This window comes from Notothenia rossii, assembly GCF_949606895.1.
Source record: "Notothenia rossii genome assembly, chromosome: 6".
Classification (NCBI taxonomy): domain Eukaryota; kingdom Metazoa; phylum Chordata; class Actinopteri; order Perciformes; family Nototheniidae; genus Notothenia; species Notothenia rossii.
In genome coordinates, this window is record NC_136909.1 from 62,554,169 (window position 1) to 62,575,223 (window position 21,055).

At 39.2% G+C, this 21,055-nt stretch overlaps 1 protein-coding gene across 15 annotated transcripts; it reads left to right on the forward strand.

Moving 5' to 3' along the window:
* The first annotated feature begins 902 nt into the window (after positions 1 to 902).
* On the forward strand, positions 903 to 20,028 carry LOC307043789 (uncharacterized protein). 15 transcript variants are annotated; one of them, XM_079688608.1, is made up of 8 exons: positions 907 to 1,584; positions 5,570 to 5,694; positions 12,143 to 12,287; positions 15,844 to 15,989; positions 16,332 to 17,320; positions 17,800 to 17,958; positions 18,621 to 18,716; positions 19,012 to 20,028. In XM_079688608.1, exons 4-8 carry the CDS (start codon positions 15,950 to 15,952, stop codon positions 19,324 to 19,326), a joined length of 1,599 nt encoding a protein of 532 aa, XP_079544734.1. In that variant the 5' UTR covers positions 907 to 1,584; positions 5,570 to 5,694; positions 12,143 to 12,287; positions 15,844 to 15,949; the 3' UTR covers positions 19,327 to 20,028. The 15 variants fall into 15 exon arrangements, with proteins under 15 accessions (XP_079544722.1, XP_079544729.1, XP_079544734.1 ...); XM_079688605.1 differs by lacking the exon at positions 5,570 to 5,694 and adding an exon at positions 13,775 to 13,881; XM_079688607.1 differs by lacking the exon at positions 5,570 to 5,694 and adding an exon at positions 13,775 to 13,881 and having other exon boundaries at positions 12,143 to 12,268.
* Positions 20,029 to 21,055: the final 1,027 nt, after the last annotated feature.

Consider the following 21,055-nt stretch of genomic DNA (forward strand, 5'->3'; position numbering starts at 1 on the left):
GGAGACAACAACAGCTCTTCACTTAGGGGTCAGGGTCAGAGTATGAGCAATATGTTGCACATATGCTTCTGTAGTGATATGGGAAAGTTGACTGAAAAAAAACTGCTATCCTCAAGTCTCTAACAGAGGCTCTGGAGGAAGCTAAAGACACAAAAGTAAGCATGTTAGAGATGTCGTTATCCACAAGGATACTTTGCTGTATTCAAAAACAATTATGCTTGTAAAAAAAAGAAAAAAGTCCTTTTACAGTAACAGTTGACTGGCTTGTTTCTGTACAGCTCTATGTAGTATTACACGTAAGAAGATATAAATATATATATACTCTAGATGTAATCATCTTTGATACATTTAGTTCAAAATTCTTTTAATTATTGATCCAATCAGGCATTTCAAAACATATAATTAACTGTATTATTCTTTTGCAACAACTTGATTTATTTTGGTTTGTTAGTGTAGAAAATTCTTGAAACATATTTATATGTATCAGAACATGTGGAGATTCAGAATGGTTGCGTAATTTATTTGATCAAAAAATGTATTAAAAAACATATTCAATAAAAAAAGATCTGTAGTTTTTATATTTAAATGACAGGGCAAAAAAAACTAATTAAACCTTTGACTAAATTTAAACGAGTGTGCAGAGGCTTTATTTATTGTGTCCATTTCCTTTATCCAAGAAAACGGATTCATTTGAAATGATAGGATTTGGTCCTAAGATAGACTTCAAACTTATCACACATTGATTGTACAAGCTGCCCGGTTTCCTTAGAAAAAAAAGGAAAAAAAGAAAAAAGAAGGAGCTTCAAACAAGAGTCATGTGAACAGAGTGTATGCTCCTGTCCTGGGGCATGATTTCCCTTTTGAGCACCTTGGACTACACTCTCAAAGATGTGCCAAGTCCCCCCCCCCCCCACACCCCCCTCTTCTTCTCCACCACCAGACTCCACGACCGCCTCGACCACCACCCCGGAGGTGAGGTCTTGGTGCTGGGATGGAGGTTGGGGTTGCCCTTGAGCGCTGATATTCAGGACAGTTCTTCTTCAGCTTCCTCTCCCTGCTTCTAAGGTTTCGGCCAGGGTTTGGTGGTGATGGTGGAGGGGGGGGGAAGGACTGCTCAAAGTTGCTGGCTAAAGCGCCTCGCATCTCCCAAGGCATTCAGAAAGACATACTCCCAGCGCGAGACACCTCTACAGTCAGGGCAGGAAGTGCAGTATCCGGCCAACATTTAGCATCCTGCCGCCAAGCAAGAAGTGGGAAAAGGTCCACGAAAGTTCTACAAAAGAGAGGTAGACATCGCCCCGAACCACTCATAAGAGGTCAGCTATTTATTCATTTTTCGCTTCCTCTTTCCGTTTCTCCTCGGGGGTGAGGTTACAGCATGGAAAGGTGAGGCTGAGCTGATCCTGTGCCGAGGGCAGCCGACACCTCGAGCGCTGGGCTAACGCTAACATAAAGCTCCAGTGTGGCCGGGATGAAAGGCAGTTGGACGGGAGCGAACTGTACCGGGCTCAACAGTATTGATGTGGGAGAAAATGAACTGACTCCTCCATCGATCCGCAGAGGGAAAATGTAGAAATAGAAACGGTAAATCTGGCTCTCTTGACTAACAGCTTATCGGCGGCCATCTTTTCTCCCCCTTTCTGCTTTTGCTCTTTTTGCCTTCTATGTAAACCGGGCCAATATTCCCACATTGATGTTTTTCTCGAGGGCAGTAAAGCATTTGAAAGCTATATTGGCTTGTTTTGTTCTCCTCCAGATGACAAATGCTGTGTTTTCATGATCAATAGAGCAGGCCTGAGTTACTGTTGTTATTTGGGAAACGCAGGTCTAGCTGTCATCTCGTCAAACATCCTTGGAAAAGATTCTAAGTTAATTGTCAGTGATGTGGTGGTAAATAGAAAGCTCTAAAACTGTGACTTCCATTTGATTATCATTAAGAGGGAAACAATCTCTAAGTATGACATTTAATCATTGTTTCAAAAGGATCTTTGTACTGCAATTTTGTCCTCGAGAAATCCTTCGCTCATCATAATAATAAGAAGCATAGACCTACTGTGGATTGACTACATAAACATTTCTAACATTAAAGAATTGTAATGAGGTTGAACCTTCACCATTACAATGCTTCAAGTTCAGACGTCATCAACATGGAGCTTAAAGTGTTTCTTAACTGTGCTCAACCAAAGACAGAAACGGACCAAGTTAGCCTCCCCTGTCCTGAGAAAACACAAAAAGAAAAAAAACTGAAATAAAAGAACATATTTTTCTTGACGTTCTCAGTTATAATCTCATTTTTGAACACGGTTAGACGACATTTAGTTTTCTGGTTACACAATAATACATGTAAAATACTTTTCACAATTAGTGCCCATAACAGACAAAAAGCAACAGTCCTTATCAAGTATAAGACCAATAAAACAACAATGGTCCTGTTTAATACATAGTTACCTATTGAAAGTAAATGAAGTTACGCTGTAAAATGATATTCACTTGTCTGCGATACCAGAAGCTAGGTGAAATCTACTTGAACGGCTAACATTGATCTGAGGTTGCTAGCGAGCTAACCATTAGCACAATCGCAATATCTGCTGGAGCTTTTCTCTACATTAGCTATACTGTTCTGTTTACTTACCCCTGTCATTTTATTATTATATTCACAGAACATTTTATGAATAATAAAATGTTTTTTAAAGAAGAAAAATAGAGCTCTCGTTCATTTATAGCTAAATCTTTAGCTTGTTATCTTTGCTTGTTAGCTTACCTCGCTAACGGAACAGTAAGGTCATTAACTTTATTCAGAAGATGTTCTGATACCATTGACTCTTGTTTAAAATCTCTCACCTCTTTAAAGGAACAGTTTTTACTTTGGCAGGTTAGTCTCTATTAGCTGCAACACAAAATAAGTAAATAGCTTCCTCTATTTTTAAGATGTTGATAAAAAAATGTATTCTGAGTATTTGGGTAATCAGAAGTGAGTTTGCTGGATAATATATTGTCAAGGACTCTCGAGCAATGCTCTCAACAGAAATGAGGAAAAGTATCATTTGGAAAATGAACAAAACAAAAATAAAAACAACAGGACAGCTCAACACAAACAAACAGCAAATTTGATTGACAGGACTCATGGGACCGGACCTTATTGTTTTATCATCCCAGGGTGCAAAGTCGAGACGGTGAACTACGATCAACACAGATACAAATTATCAAACTTAATTATGATAGTATTAGTTATCATGCATAACATTTACATAGTAATGTACACAACCTTGCCAATACTGGCTATAACACATATCTGACTGACACAAAAGGTTATTGATTTGAAACATTATTTGCTAACAAAATACACTCACTGTTAAATGTATTTTAGGGATTTTTAATACCAAATAAGACTAAAAAGGGAAAATGGGGAGTTGTGCAATCAGTACTGGAATTTACTTCAGTAGAAATCTGAGGTACTCGTTCTTCAACTGAGTATTTCCGCATTATGTTTTACTTTTACCCAACTACATTTTGTAGTGTTCCATAACATTTATTTTTGCAGCTTTAGCTAGCTACGCTGCAGATTTAGGCGATTAGGGTTAGTTATTCAAGGTTAAGCTTATCAGCAGTATATAAAGTTATTTAAAGTACCCACTTTTACCAGATGCAAAAAGTGAATGAACACAACAATTGATGCATCAATAAATATAATCTAATAATTAAATATATATGATTCCGAAATAGACCATACCACCAGTCACAATCCCCTGTAATGTTGGTACTTCAAGTATATTCTGAATACTTTAGCACTTGAGTTCAATTTTGAATGATGTACAATGATTTCAACACTAGATTCGCTGCTTTTCCTTAAGTAAAATATCTTACTATCTAGTACTTCTTCCAGCCCTCTGTGCAGACGGTAAAAACAGGACAGATTAGGCTCTTCTGTTTCATTAGACTGTGCTGTTTTTTTTGCTGAATTTAATTTTTCTTCCCAGCCTGCTCTGAGCACAGTCTGCGCTCCCTTAGTATTTTTATCTCGCACATCATGCTTTTAATTATGGGACATATTGAGCAGCGTGTCCAATGCACGATGGCTCCACTGGAATATTCATGTCCAAAGTTGGAGGAAAGTGGAAAGGGGAGGGAAGTGAGCTGTAATTGTAATTAGTGAAGAACTTGGTGCTGCCAATTCTCAAAGGAGCATCCGAGTCACCTGCTGTGTGTGTGTGTGTGTGTGTGTGTGTGTGTGTGTGTGTGTGTGTGTGTGTGTGTGTGTGTGTGTGTGTGTGTGTGTGTGTGTGTGTGTGTGTGTGTGTGTGTGTGTGTGTGAGTGTGTGTGAGCGTGCTTGCATGCATCTGTCCTCCTGGCTTAGCGTACCTGGACACACCGGGGAGTTTGAGGAGCTCTCTTGGCTTAACTAGGAGACGTACCTGTCTGTCTCCTCGCTGCGGGCTGAAGTGGCTAGTTAGCATATGCGCTGCCATGCGTGCGTGTTTACCTTACACGGTGTGTGTGTGTGTGTGTGTGTGTGTGTGTGTGTGTGTGTGTGTGTGTGTGTGTGTGTGTGTGTGTGTGTGTGTGTGTGTGTGTGTGTGTGTGTGTGTGTGTGTGTGTGTGTGTGTGTGTGTGTGTGTGTGTGTGTGTGTGTGTGTGTGTGTGTGTGTGTGTGTGTGTGTGTGTGTGTTTGTGTGTGGGCGTGAACGAGCGCACGAGAGTGCATGTGCTCATCTCAAGTCTCACCGGAGACTTGTTGTCTAAGATTAATGAAGGTCACCGGAATCCTCCAAAGTATTCCGATAATTAAGGCTTTGTTTATCAAAAACAAGTTATATTAAGAGCAAAAAGATTCATGGTAATTATTCATAATCTTAACAATTCAAGTGTAGCCACCTCATTTGTGCCTTTAATTCTTCTTGTTAATGTTTTGCATAAATCTGCATAATTACTTGAGATGCCTGTTGTATTTTTGACAGCTACTCAGTTCGTGTGCACTAAAGGGTATCGAATGTGCCTCGCGCTGCATACTTAAAAAGTGCCTGTATGGCTGCAGCCGCACGAAGCATTTCAGCCATCAAGCAGGCTGGATGGGGCGCTTAGAATGAGGTGTTTTCTATCAAAGGGAGTAAATGGATGCTTCTGCTTCTCGCGGTTTACGAGCGAGGCGTCCCTCAAATCATCCCGCTAAATGAGGGCATCTACGAATGAATCCGACCAAACAGAAGCTGTAGTGAGTTTACTCTGAAGATCAAGTCCCCCTAACATAACCTAATTCAAGGTGTCTGTGTCTAGCTTGACACCTCTGAGGCGCCTACTGTATAATCACTGCCATAATCACATGTAAATGACCACTGCATGGAAATGCGCCCTCTTGGTTTACATAATCTTGTAATGACCTATTGTAACAGTCTGTCTGTGATATCGGCCCTAATAGATTGTTCTTGCTCTAGTTTTTTTTTCAAGTTTTTTTTTGTTGCAGCTTCTGCCCCTGGAATTACACGGAGAGCGAAGCTGGCCTATTAGCACTGTGACATGAGTGATTTAATTTACCCTTCATCTCTCTCTCTCTGTTACTCTGCTCTTATTTAGCATGCGACAGGCGTGGACAGTAATGGCTGTGTGATTGGGCTGCTTGAGATGGATGATGATTTTAATAAACACACGCGACGACGAGGCCACAGGGTCAATAGTGTTTGGATTCATCAGCCGCACAGGTAGGATGGAGCTGTGAATGATGACACAAACATGCTTTCAGGAGATGGACTTGCAACACATTCCAGTACTTTCTTTAGCTCATACTCACATGTTGAGAGAGACTAAAGCATCTGTGCTTCCTGTGTCCACCGAGTCACACTTCTCTGCGTACCCAGCCCTCCATGCAGGCCTCGTGCTCCCGCTCAGAGAAACATGTGGCTCCGATGTTAATTGAAATTTGTCTAATGAAGTAAAGTTAAGAAACAAAGATAGTGCGGCTCATAGGAGAAGAGCTAGGTACACAAAGAGAGGGCAAGAGAGGGGGGAAAGTAAGAAGAAGAAAAAAAGAAAGCTTCAACTTTCTTTAATTATGTTTACCCAACAGGCTTTGCTTCCTCATTTAAATAGCATAAACATCTGGCCATGGCGCGCCACTAGCATGGCGGCAGTAGTCAAGCAAATCTTGTGGAAAATAATGAAATTAGATCCCTGGTGCTGTGACAGTGGAAGGGCAGAAGACATCCGCTCCATGTTAATAAAATTGCCATGAATGAGTGAATACAATTAGGAAATTGTCAGTGGCAGCAGTGAACTTTTGTAACTCACCGATGTTTGCATCATTCGATTAAGGCAGCAATTTGGACTTGTTTATTTGCGGCTGCTGTGGCTTTTATTAATTGTGACCCGGCAGTGATTGGCCTGCGATTAAAGCAGTCACATATGATGTGGCTGAGGGTGAGGGATGGACTGGTGGGCAGGCTGATGGAGGAGCTTTTTAAAAAAAAATGTATTGTTGTTTATCTCTGTGGTTGCATGTCAAGGAGGACAGAGATTTTTCTAATTGTGTGTTTGTGGATGTGTATTAATGCATGATACTTAACCTTTGAGTTTCAGCAGCAAGGTTTTACCAACCACGTTCAGTTAATATATTTGTGAAATAACCACAAAAATATGTTTAATCTTAATAGCTGTGTAATTCTGTAGTATTTTATGGCAAACTATTTTTCATCTATACTCAAAGCCTAAATGTTAACTTATCCATGCTTTACATAAAGCACTAACATCATGTCAAGAACTCACGTCTCCAATGTTTGCGTTCCTGAAGCTACATTTGAGCATTTCTAAAGACATGATCAAGTTACAGGCGCGTCCCAATGTTTGCTTACAATCAGGAATGGTTAAGCAGGGACAATTCACAGAAAAGCTGGTAAACACACATCGAAACAGTGCATGGATTGTTTTGTTTTTTCTCGCAAACCGAAACAGAAAGTGGGTTAACATGCGGGGTGCCATTTTTGCCCAATAATCAGCTTCCGTCCTAAATTCGGTTGAAAATTTTTTTCTGGTGTAATTGTGTTTAAATTGTGTAAAGGAAGAGGCATTGGCCCATTACCCTTCTATTATTGCTCACAAACTCTTCCACCACTCACCTACTAACCCTTACACAAATTGTTCTACAGTAGAAACCCCTCTCCATAATTAAGAAAAATGCCAGGCATTGTCTGATTCCGGTTTCTCAAATTGATCAGATTAATAAATCAACCATAGGCTCAGGTACACCTGATGGTCATTTTTGTACTGGTTCTAACCTTTTGTAGTGTAAGAGATAAATAGATTATTTAAAAAAACGATGTATTGACATATTCATTGATAATAGCATTAATCATAAAGACTTCTTTCAATTAGAATGATTATTTTCATTATCACACCTCGATAATGGAAGCTGGCAAGGAAAAGGAATGGTTATCTTTACGGTTTTAGGAACCAAGAAAACATAACCCTAACCCAGCATAATAAAACCACACAACATAAGGTTAGTCATTATACAATTTACTTTTAATTAAAAACATGTTTAAACATTATGTTAAATCTACCAACTGGAATTGGCTTGGTTTGTGCCATTCCTTGTTAAGATAGGCACTGGAAAAACTTTTGCACAGTTCAGTTTGTATGGCACTATCTCCTCTTCCCAGAAGACATAGTATGTGTACTATACTGTGTGTATATATATATATATATATATATATATATATATACATCTCTACAGACTGTGGCGCTTTGGAATAAATATTTTCTAATGCTCTCAGTCTTTATCATCTTCGCTCCTCGGGTCTGGCGTTCACCAATCTGAGTCCTCTTTGCAAATTTGTAGTAGTGCATCCCTACCCTCCTTGCTTTGTGCTTTCTAGAGAGAGCACTGTGTTTACTTTACAGCCGCACGCCGGCAAGGGAAGGGATTACATTTGTGGAAATGAGTTGTCATTTCAGGAGGTAATAATGGATTTGGGCCTGAGAGCTCGACAAACACAACACGGGGAGCAGAGAGGATGAAACATGGGAGCCGACGTAGAGAATGTGTGTGTACATTGTGGATTTGTGTGCACACGGGGTAAAGATGGGTCCCGCACAAAAGCACACACACTATTTGGCTGGACATCTGTACAAAAGAGAGAGCACTGGTGGATTCTGCTGGGGTGTCTGGTTGGGGGGTGGATATCCCGCCACAAGATTCCTCCAATCTTCAAAGCTCCAGTCCGGTTGGAAGTAATGGTTTCCATCCCTGTTGCCAGATTGGGTTCGTCCTGTCATCACCGCTGTATTTACTGACAATGTTTTATCTTTTGTCTTGGCCGCCCTCAGAATTGCCTCCGTAGTACTTTACGCTGACTTGAAATGCCTCTTTTGTCTTTGGCTGGAGTTTTGGAAGTTACATTCCCGCCTGCCAAAAGAAAACTTGTTCATGGCCTCCTTTCTTTCCATGACCTTTGGAATGATCAGCAGAACGTCAGTCCCATTAGGTCCATCATCGTCACCCATATATTTTACATACCGCCCACATGCATAACGTGTCTATCCCCTGCAATATCTCCACTGTTGATCATGTGCCAAAAGTGGAACCATGAATTATTCTATATATTGACCTATGATGTTTTGGATCGCATCATCATCAATTAGCGTTTATCTCCGACAAGACCAAAGTTGGGCTAGGTAAAAAAGTGTTTGTGTTTATAATCTAAAACCAAGTGGATCAATATCAACATTGATCAAGTGTAGACATCAAAGTGGAACAACATTTATTTTATTATGCTAATTTTCAGGTTCATATTGGTAGTGTGTGCCTCTACTGTGACATGTCTCCATGCTTTAATGTTCAAAAAGCTCTTTATTTCTCTCATACTGCCTGTGCTGCAGCACCTCTTTTCACCCTCTGTCTGAAACCAGAGCCCAGTCGGCTCTGATTTGTTAGCTGCCCTGCTCTGTTTTGATTGGTCAACCACTTAGAGATGTCCCACCGCTTAGTCTATCACGTACAATGTTTTGGAGTGCTGGCCAATAGAAGTGCAAGTGTTACTAAGTGATGTCATAATGCCACGGAAGTAAACAAAGGACTACAATTGAGGCACTTCAGCACTTCATGGCATCTTTGGGGGTAGATGGAGCAGTGTGAAGTACACAAAAAATTACAGCTTAACTTTATTTGACTGCGATAGATAATTTATTGGTGTTTTCTCATTTTAGTTGTGTCTGTCTGGGTTTTACACACTTTGGACCAGGTGGAATTATCTTGTATTTGGATTGGAACTCTGTTGGTCTCTTTGGCAGGGGTCACTTTTTTTAAAGAAATTATTCATTCTTGCATGTACATGTGGAGCTTTATTTGCACTTGTTAGCAGATATCCCCTTTATCAAACATTCAAACGTGGCTCATCCTCAGAAATCTTCATAAATCCATTAAAAAAACAGAAGGCCAACGTGCGCTGTAAAACAAATAAAAAACTATGCTTAGAGTTGTAAATTATCAAGTCTCAAGATGATAAAAAATATATCTTACAAAAATACAGTTGGTCATACCGACCGTACCATTAGGGTACCGAGGCAGATTTATTTCACAGGCCTTGCATGTTCTTCTTACTTAATGATGGAACCATATGCTTAAGTTATTGAGAATGTATGGGCCTTGATGTGTGTAACATGATCATTCCAGGGTGTACAGAGGTGAGGGGCAAAGGGGGTTTGGTTGTAATATGACTGGCTTTGTTAAATAAGACACTTTGTCACATACAGCTGTAAAGTCTCAAAGCTTTTTTTTTAACATAATGTAAGCCGCAGGACTTCTACATACTCAGCATTTCATACAAAAGTGTCATTAAGTGAGTCTCTTATACAGTATATATATATATCTTCAATATGTATATGCTTTGTGTATGTGCTTAAGAATGTGTGTGTATGCATTTGCATGTGTGCGGAGAACAAATTAGTGTACAAGTATATCTACTTGTGCATTTTTGTGTGCATGAATACACATGTGTATTAGCATGAGCGTGTGTGTGTGTCATGAGACAGATGGGTAATAGCCCCTGTGCTGAAAGCGGGGCCCTGTGTAACGTGCAGCCCTGATTGCAGACCTGATTACCTGCCATATGCTAGCTGAAGGGTTGAGGGCCGGACCAAATGAGAACAGTATGCATACGTTAAAGCAGCGTTTTTATAGTACAGTCATTATGCCCCCGCTCTGGCAAATGAAAACGAGCGTGGCAGGCAGGGAAAATAATGAAGTCGTAAAAACGGACGGGTCACGGTGCGTGGTCGCTTCCGTGGCCACCTCCCAGCTGTAATCCCATTGGTTGGAGGGGAAGAGGAAGGGTCCCCCGCTAAGATGATGGTGTAGGGACGGTTAGAGTGCAGGGTGCATGGTTCAATGGAAAAGCCTTCCAGAGAGGGAAGATGGCAGTTAAAGATCAAACTGCACCATTTCCCACCTTAATTTAGGGGATGACTACACTGAAAAAACTGAAACTTTGACTTTATTTAAATGTATTATGTCAACAGATTTCACATAACTGTACTAGGTTAGTTGAAAGCAATACTATTCGTTTTTAGTTTCAAAATATTAGGTTCAACTTAATATTATTGCTTTCAACTAACCTAATACAGTTATGTGAAATGTGTTCAACGTTTCAGTTTTTTCAGTGTTTGAAACATAAGCGCGTGTGTGTGTGTGTGTGTGTGTGTGTGTGTGTATGTGTGTGTGTGCTGTGTGTGTGTGTGTGTGTGTGTGTGTGTGTGTGTGTGTGTGTGTGTGTGTGTGTCTGGGCCAGTGTGTGATGTGATTATGATCCTATTAGCCTTTTGCATTCTCCATTATGCATGCAGCGTACAGGCTAAACTGACCTTGTAAGACGATCATTGACTCTCCTTGGAAAACACTTGTTATCCCAGGATTAACACACACACCAATTACTACCTGCTCGCCACATGAGCTCAGGAAATAAAACATTTCCTATCTGTGTCTGTTACAAAGGGCCGATGCCAAGCCCTCTGTGTACAAAGCAGAATTAAGGGGGCACGCAAAAACATACACTTCATTGGAGTACTTATTGTAGAGTTTTTACGTTTCACTGTAAAAACGCAAACTTAAAATTGTTGGCCTGAAAATAATTTGTTTGTAAGGTGAACAAAAAATATTGAATTGAGTTGCTTACTACATTAAAGTAGTTCTCTCGACTATCTTTATTATGTTGCTTGTTTAAAGTGTGTGTCATTTAATAAATTCAGTTGGCAACACTTAAAAATCCAAGGTTAGAGTTCAAACGAAGCTCTTTGTGTATGCTTCGAGCTAAGAACCGGGTCTCCAACAGAAATCTGCAGGGGGTTTTCTACAGTATTTCGCCTTTACATGTTCGGCAGTGGCACTCTGCTGTTCTCAACGGGACTGATCATCCTCAAGGTGAGCACTTTGTTTGAATGTTGTATTGAAATTATGAATATAGAAAATGACTAATTTAAAGTGTAACATTAATTGATTGCGAATTATTTAGTGGATTGTTAGTGAATTATCAGTTAATGTGGCACTAGATTTTTGTTTGTGGTATATTAGCCGAGTTTAACATTAGCTAGCTAACGCTTCTCTGAAAGAGGAAAAATGTTTTAGAAACGTTTATCGTGTCTGGCCCTAGACTTCTAAGGTATGTTACGATGGACAAGTGTAGCCAGAAACGTGGTCGGCTGTTAGCTTAGCCCATATAAGATGAATATCAGTGGCAGAAAAATATAACTATGAAAGGGGGTTTTAGCAATATTCTGGCAAACCGTCCGTCGGCCAGAATTGAGGACATGCGGGTTCCTATTATACATCCATGCATGCGGGTCTGTCAGGTCGAGCCTGGAGTGAGGGAGGAAACAGAACGTTAAACTGTTTTATGGCCAGAATATATGGTAAAAGACGGACTGCATAATTAAGGGAGGATTACCGTGAGTTAAGGATCAACTAGAATGTAATGTGTGCGAGGGAATCAACCGTTTAAGAGCACGATATCAGCAAGCATGTTTTCACCGTAGCTCCAACGATATTATTTGAAATGTTAATTTGAAATGTTAAACAACATTTAAGGTTAAACGTGTTACAGCTTCATAGATCGACATGTCTGATAGGTGGTAACAGTCATTTCTCTGTCCCCGTGAATGCAGCAGACCGACGGAGACGAGACGACGGAGTGTGTTGAAGCGGCCTATATGAACAACTACAATCCCCGGTTCAGGTGGCGACTGGCGCGCTAACGGAGCTCCAGAAGGGAAAACCTTTGCGACGCTGAGGTTCGGCTGATTTGCAAAAGTATGCTAACATGGACGTGTGTTGTCTGCCACATGGTCGGCTTTTAGCTTGAAAAATATACGATGGTGCATATTAGCGTTAGCTTAGCCAATCTCCATTTAGACAACACGAATTTTAAAAGGTTTTTCTCCTGCCGTCTGTCTGCAGACTGGTCAAAGCATTAATTCATGGTTTTCACTAACAGGTGTCAGTATGTTGTTACTTCGGCATCATTTTGAAACGTGTATTACAATTAAATCACTGTCAAATATGTTCATTTTTTTGTAGTTGTAGCCCCCTTGCCAGCGATTCGCTCTCTAGTTTAGCATACTCAGCCCGACTCAGCCTGGTTGTTTGCCCGCTAAGAACCTCAATGTTATGGGGCCAGAAAAACTGTTACGGCTAGCCGGTGCTACGCCAAGTGGAAACGCAACCAAAAACGGGCCGCCTGGCACGCTTAAACCGGGCTGTAGTGGAAATGCGCCATTATTGTAAATCACCTCCGCACCAGCCTCTCGCCTGGGCATGTAGACATGCCTATTTTCTTAAAATAGCTGCTTCCTGTTACATATTGTGATCTCTCTACCTTTGTAATAATCTATCCTATACAACACATCCATTTAAGTTGCCTTTAAGAACGAGCCATTATAGGTCAACGTTATGTCGGCTCATATGGGTCGTTTTTTTATTGATTTTAATTTTATAAAAGATACGTCAATTCGATTAATCTTTTTTTTTTCGGATCGAAGATAAATATCCCTTCAAATTCCCATCCATAGTGCATTTCACTGCCGGGAATATTCAACTATATGAATGTTTTCAACCCCTTTGGCAGCATCATTTTGGACCCATTTTATATCCCTCATGCCAGGTTGTGGAAAAACCAAATTCATCTTGATTTGATATCTGCCGTTGCTACAGCAAGGTTATTTCGGCTATAAAGTGTGTTTAAAAACAAATAAGATACAAGGTGTAACAGCTCCTTAGAGTGACATGTCTTGTTATTGATAATATTAACAGTTGTCTCTCTGAAAAAAAAGAGATCATGATGGCACAGGAAAACTATTTAAAGACTTAAATAAACATAAACTGGCTTATATTTTTGTTATGCTTTTTTACCATATTAGGCTGCAGGTATATGTCAGCTACTTTGTATTTTATTTACATTCCACAAAGAGGAGGAATGAGAATAGATGTTAGGACTAGCTACACATGCCACAGTATTTTTTCTCCTAAGTTTAGTGTTTTATTCCGTTATAACAAAATAGCAATAAACAACGGTTTCATTTTAATGCCATTCTTAAATAAATGCAACAAGCTGTAGTTTTTGTAGACTGTAAATACACCAACTATATCTTTAGTTCATGATTTGTGTTATCAAATGTGTTCTGCGGCTACAGATATTTATTTTTTGTGGAAATGGGGCTGATATGGGGCTCTTGTGATAGTAAAGGTTGCAGACCCACCATATATATCATACACAGTTTGTGTATATCTATGTATTGCAGCAAAAAACTGAGCCTGTCCCTGTGCCTACACCGACTGTCTGCAACTTCAGAACCTATGGGGCATTGAGGTCACACCTCACCAGATCCCACTGCAAGACTGCATCAAGGCAAGACACCTGCACCTTTTTTTGTGAGCTATGTGACTCCAGAGAAAAGTGTACTCAAAAGACGTTTTTCACTCATCTTGGAAATCATTTAAAAAACAACAGACTGTGAAGTCCCCCTTCCTCAGCTGTGTATAAAACGAACAAATGTAAAACCTTTGGTTCACATCGTTGCAGAGAGCACAGGAACACAGACAAAATAAGGACGTGTTTAAAACTGCATTCTGAAAATGAGGCATTTGAAGCTCAAGATATTGACCAGCCATTAAATGTTGAAGTTGAGGCATCACACAGCTGTGCAAGTCAAGATTCAAGTGAGAATGGCACAGAAGAGTATATAGAAACAGAGACTCTTGAACATAAAATTGCATCGCTTTTTCTGTGCATGCAAAGTGTAGGCCTATTGCATGTTTCTAAAAGTGCGTTACAGAAAATTGTTGACAAACTTAATGATATTCTGCACTTCTCTAAATATCAGTCCTTTCAAACTATCAAAGAGGTTTTAACTAAACATAGTATTGAAATAGATGATTGTGTTGTTCAAGACATTAACAGAACAATTCGTAAGATCACCGCCGTCTACTGGGTTGTGCTCAATTTACCAGCAAAGTTCCGCTCCACTCTACCCTTGATTCAACTGGCTCTTCTTGGAAAAAGTGTGGATGTTAAACTATTTGGTTATGATGCATTTATTTATCCGCTGATCAAAGATATACATTCTTTAGAGAGGAATGGGGTGTATGTTGAAGTTCTTGATACGTTTGTAAAGGGAACAGTGTTTTGTGTCTGTGCAGATAATCTCGGGGCCCACAGCCTAGCAGGCTTTCATGAATCTTTCAATGTTGAATATTTCTGCAGATTTTGTTGTCTTAACCGAAACAAAATAGCCACTACTGAGGCAAGGGATTGTCAATTAAGAAGAGTAGAACAGCACAACGCCTTTGTGGAAGAGCTTAAATATAGTGATAAAAGTGTGAATGGTGTTAAACAAGCATGTGTGCTAAGTAACCATTTGACCTATTTCCATCCAGTTACTGGGTTTCCACCTGACATTTTACATGACTTTTTTGAAGGTGTTATCCCAGTAGAGTTATGTTTGTGTCTCAAAAACTTGATTAAAAAAGGATTCATTACACTCGATGGACTGAATAGCCGCATTAAAGCGTTACCATATAAATATTCTGATAAAGTCAACAAGCCACACCAAATTACAAAGGCAAGCTTTGGAAGTCGAAGAATCAGTGGCAATGGACATGAAAACTGGAGTCTATTAAGATTACTACCACTTCTCATTGGGAGCCGTATTCCAGAACAGGAGCCCTCGTGGGAAATATTGATGGACCTTAAAGAAATTGTGGAAATCATTGTCACTAACACAATATCAGAGGAAATACTGTGTTACCTGGAGAGTAAAATATCTGAACATCGTAAGCTGCTACTTGATACATTTCCTGACTTTAAGTTTCTGCCAAAACATCACTTTATTGAGCATTATGTTCACCTCATACGTTGCTTTGGACCTTTAGTGGACTTGTGGAGTATGCGATTTGAGGCCAAGCATAGCTTCTTCAAGAAAGTGGTGCATGATGTTTTCAACTTCAAAAATGTGCTTCTTACACTCTCCTCTAAACATCAACACATGATGGCGTATTATCTTGATGGCAAAAACCTGTTCAAACCAAAACTGTACATTGGCAGTGTTGACAAGGTGAACATATCCTCATTGGAGGAAAAACTAAGGGTGGAGATAAAAAAAAAAGTATCCACAAGACCACAACAAGACACTGTGTCCCTTGCCAAAGATGTTCATCTGTATGGGACCCAATATGTTGCGGGAATGATTGTTTCTGCTGGGCAATGCAGTGGTCTGCCAGATTTCTACAAAATACAGTACATTGTGGTCACCTTTGAGAACGTGTCCTTTGCAACTAAGAAGCTCTCCTCTTGGTACATGGAACACTACAGGTCTTACGAAGTTATTGAGAGCGACTACACTGATGCAGAGATCCTGGATCCAGAGGATTTGAACGATTACCATCCACTGACTGTATACCCAGTAGGAGGAAAGTTGATGGTGACCCGAGGTCGTGCCTGCTACAATGAAAGTGATGGTATGTAATATGGATGTGGATAATCATTGTTTATATTGGATGTGTGTGTGTGTGTGTGTGTGTGTGTGTGTGTGTGTGTGTGTGTGTGTGTGTGTGTGTGTGTGTGTGTGTGTGTGTGTGTGTGTGTGTGTGTGTGTGTGTGTGTGTGTGTGTGTGTGTGTGTGTGTGTGTGTGTGTGTGTGTGTGTGTGTGTGTGTGTGTGTGTGTGTGTGTGTGTGTGTGTGTGTGGAGACTTCTGAACATGTGTATCAACTTAGTGCTGTTGTAACGTTGCGCTCTGTTTATCATGGTAGCTAAGTTGCTAGCCCATTCACAACTTGGGGTTTCTTTTTTTGTCTTCAGAGGCTTTATTGCTGCGTGTTATCATACATCCAACACTAATCCAGAAAGTTCAGCTGACAGAGGTCCCTGAATCTGTCGAGGATCTGCAAACTCAACTACGGGAAAAACTTGGACTCAAAGGTGATTTCTCCATACAGTATGAAGATCCACAGTTCGACAATGGACTTTGCAACTTAATGAACATTGCAGAATTGCCTGCCGAAAGAGCCGTCCTGCATATCTGTTGGCATGAAGCCGGATCACCAACGACATCGCAAGCATCCTCCATCTCTTCGCTCGATACAGCAAGTCTCAGTTCCTCAGCCTCTTCGCACAGCTCATCTTCAATTATTTTGACTGCTCTGCGGAGCGTCTCGGAATGGCCTTCTCCATTTCCCATCCCGTCTTTTGCATATGACGTAGAGTTAAAGCTCCGTCAGGGCAATGAGACCTTTGAAAAAACAGGAAAAGCTCTTAGTTTTACAAGGGACATGAAAATGGACATTTTAGACAAGCTCGCACAAGCAATGTTTGCTTTGAAAGCGTACCCTGATAAATATCAGATAGAGACAGTTTCTTCTGAGCTCGTCAGAAAATATCCTTGCCTTAAAGAGCCCGGTAGTGGAACAGGACATCAAGGGTTGACAACGAGCATCAAGTTCAAACTTGGTAATTACTGCTCTAAGCTGCGGCAGGCGGGATGTAATGAGGTCAGCGTGAACCGTAAAAGGGGAAGGGATGAGGATGCTGATGGTGGATTTACTTTGACCAAAGCCAAAAGAGGGGAAGTGAATCATGTGCCTGATCATCCAGACAATTACAACGATGATTCACTTGAGGAGCACAGAGGTATACTGGTGACTGAAATGAAGAAGAGAAGCAAAGACATGGACCTCATACGAAGCAAGATGGACCTCACATTCTCCCTAAGAAGAAAGGAAGTTGTTGAGGTTCAAGCGATGGTGATGGAGATCCAGGAGAGATGGCCTGCTCTCTTTCTTCAAGAAAAGGCAAGACAGATTTCCTTTGAAATATTATTTATTGTCTGTTTTAGTGCTTTTTAGTGTCATCCAGTGAATTATTCAGAGTGCTGATGTGTAAGTGATAGTTAACAGTAGTATTAGGACAACAAATGTTTAAGGTCTTTTTGGCAAAACTTTTCAAATTACACATGCGAATTCTAAATGGATTAAGTTTTTTTTTAAGATACAGTGACTAACAATATAAAGTAATTGTAGTGGCCATTTCCATTATTCACAGGTGAGTTGTGGGAGTGGTCTTACGCAGAGATTACAGTTTAGTTTGACTTTTATTCTCTTGAGTTGTACAGTACCAGTTTTTCAAAATAGTACATTACCCTTAATCCAAACAAAATAAACTGAAATGCCAACATCAATATAAATGGCTTATACAGTAATTCTGAAAGGACTACAAACTGTCATTCATTGTATTAATGCTTTTGTCTTTATGCTATTTTTGTGTTCCACAGATTTGCTATGAGTTCCTTCGAATCACTACCAAGGACCTGTTTGGGACACTTACAGCAGCCTTGGATGAACACTGTCCTCGACTGATAAAGCTGTATAGAGCCAGGAAAGGAGCCTTCGGACAAGGGATGGAAAACCTATTGGATTCTCTTGATGAACAGGTAGCTTTTGTCTTTAATGTCGTAATGATTATTTACAATATTCTTAAAGAGAACAAACAGGTGCATCTCAATAAATTAGAATATCGTGGAAAAGTTGAATAATTTCAGTAATTCTATTTGAAGAGTGAAACTTATATTTGATATAGGTGCATTAGAAACAAAATGAATTATTTAAAGCGTTTATTTGTTTTTAATCTGGATGACTACAGTTTACACCTTTTTTATAACCCAAAATGCAGTATCACATAATTAGAACGTTTCACCAGACACATTTTGAGACAAATTACTGGAAAAATCTTTGATTTTGAATGTCAAATGTGAAGTTTTCTGTTGCCTCAAAAATGCACTTCTCGTAACTCAAGAATAGATGTAAAAGTTATTAAAAAGGTTAAAATCCATTTATATCTAAAAGGGGTGTCCTATCTTGTAAAAGCATCATATTTTGGTACTTACTTCACTTTTACCTCATCAACAAAGTTTACATAAGTCCTGTTTAATAATTCAATCTCTCTTCCATCAGGTTCGAACAACTATTGCAAAGTTCTTTTGTTCAGAGAAGACTTGCCATTTTAAATAAATCACAAATGGATCCTGACTTCTGAGATTCTGAAATGACCCTTTAATCACTCATTTTAACCATAAATCCAATTTTTGATTTACAGACATCTGACATTGCACAGCAACGAATGAGAATGTGTCTGGAAGGTCTGCCCTTATTTGTCCGTGACAGTGCACAGAAGCTCTTCCTGAAATGCCTGGTGTGTACAGTATGGTTGTCCATTAATCATAAGTCTACATTTAATGTCATACAAGTGCAGTTATTAAGTTGCCCTATAATCATAGATAAAACAGTTTTGAAGATGAAGCTCGATTCTCAGGATAAATACTAGACCTGCTACATAACTACTAGTGAACTAGTTGTACAACAGAACAGTTAACATTTTCACAGTAATTATTGTGTCATTGCTGAGCAATCAAACCAGTGTTTTATTTGCAGTTATATAATATCCTTATTTGGTAAATAATAATTGCTTATCTGCTTTCTACATGCAGGACACTGATCCGGAAGAAAAGCAGACTGCTGTTGTCAAGAAGGAAGTCCTCACTGTTCTTGTAGATGATGGTGGACATACCCCGTCTCAAATGGTCCACAGTATTGCTGTTGTTTTGGAAGAGACAATTGTACTCTCGGATCTGCCAGACATCCCAACTGCATTTGTCTACCTTTTTGGTCTACTCTATGCCCTGAACACTGAGTTTTCAAAAGAACACAAGTATACTTTTGAGACTGTTCAGCACATCTTCATGGGACTTTCTACCAATTGCTCACAGCGGGTCAGGAGTTTGAAAACAAAGCTCTTAATCTAAGTGAGCATTGGCAAATTCAAAAAACGGATTCACAAGATGTCCCCATTTCATTTTCCTGCCTTCACCGCTGTTTGTGACTTGAATATTCAGTTCCCAAAACCAAACTAACCCAACTAACTAGCCCACTAACTAACCCACATAACCCAAGTTCTTTATCTTTACAGATAAAATGTTAACTAGTGACATGAACATCTTGCTACATTTCCAAAGACATGTTTTCACTCTTAGGGCACAAGCACCTTTTTTCTCTAACATTATTTCACATTTTTCTCAAGCTGGCTTGCATACTCGTTGTTGTAATATTGCAAGGACTAGTTACTGCCACAATTTTTGTCTTGCAGCTGTTTTTTTTTTATAAAGAGCCATATGAGTAGTGGAAGAGTTGGAAATGGTGTGGTCCCTCAGAGTTGTGTTGGGAGAAATCAAAGGCTGTTTACATGCCGTTTTACAGATTGTCCATTTTCGTTATTAAACACTAACTTTGGCATATAACTTTGCCATTTGTTATTCCATAGCTGCTATTGTTTTGACAGCAGGCTTATTCAAAGGGTGGTTTGCACATTTTTATGGAACCCTAGCCTTATGGAAGACTTTTAGTGATGGTGTATTTTCAATGTTGTTACACATATTCAGTATCATTGGAAATCTTTGTTTTTTACAGTATTTTTATAACAGAAGTTTGTAATACAAATCTGAAGTTTGTATATGTTTGATACATTTTCTGAAACAAAAATATTAACTTTGCACAACTTTCACTTAATGGAATTGTTAGTATGTAGTACTCAGAATAAGAAGTTTCTATACATATGAAAGGTACATTTTCTAGACCAAAAATAATAACTTTGCACAACTTTAACTTAATGGAATTGTTAGTATGTATTACTCAAAATAAGAAGTTTCTATATATATGAAAGGTACATTTTCTAGACCAAAAATAATAACTTGGCACAACTTTCACTTAATGGAATTCTTTGTATGTGGAACTCAAAGTTAGAAGTTTTTAAACGTATGAAAGATACATTTTCCAAACCAAATATAAAAATGTAGCACAACCTTTACTTATTTAAAATGTTTAGTATGCAGAACTCCAAACTTGAAGTTGTACAAAATTTGAATGAGTTGTCTCGACAAAATATAATTAGTTGACTCAATTGAAAAGAGAAACTTAGAAATGTTAGTTGGCCTCAAAACAAAAAAATCTTGTGCAACCTGTTGCCTTGAAATTTTGAGTTGTCCTAACTTTTTTTTTTTTACAGTGTGGATAATTTGGCAGAATATATTACCTCATTAAAACAGATTACTAGCAGGCAGCTTTTAAACTCATTATTCAGATTGTTTGGTGTGTTTTAAAAAAAAAAATCCCACGGTTCTGTGTTCCCTTTATAGATTTCATGGTTTTAGAGAAAATGCTCTGACATTACAGATATGCAAAACAATTCCCCAAATATTCTTTGCAAGAAATTAGTAGTAGAAAGTATTTTGCCCATATCACTTTCAGAAGAATACCAGTTAAAGCATCCCTTAACCTGTTCCTACACTCTAAAAACAAATTCAGGCGACCTTTCACCTCCACTTAATTAAATGCATGGTTGCAAGATAAAAATGTGAGTAAATTGATTTAGATAAACAATTTAAGTTGCAAAAGTCAATTTATAAGTTGTGTTGACGTAATAATGTTGGTAATTACATCAACTTAATATTGTGTGTAATTTGAACTCTGATTTCTGCT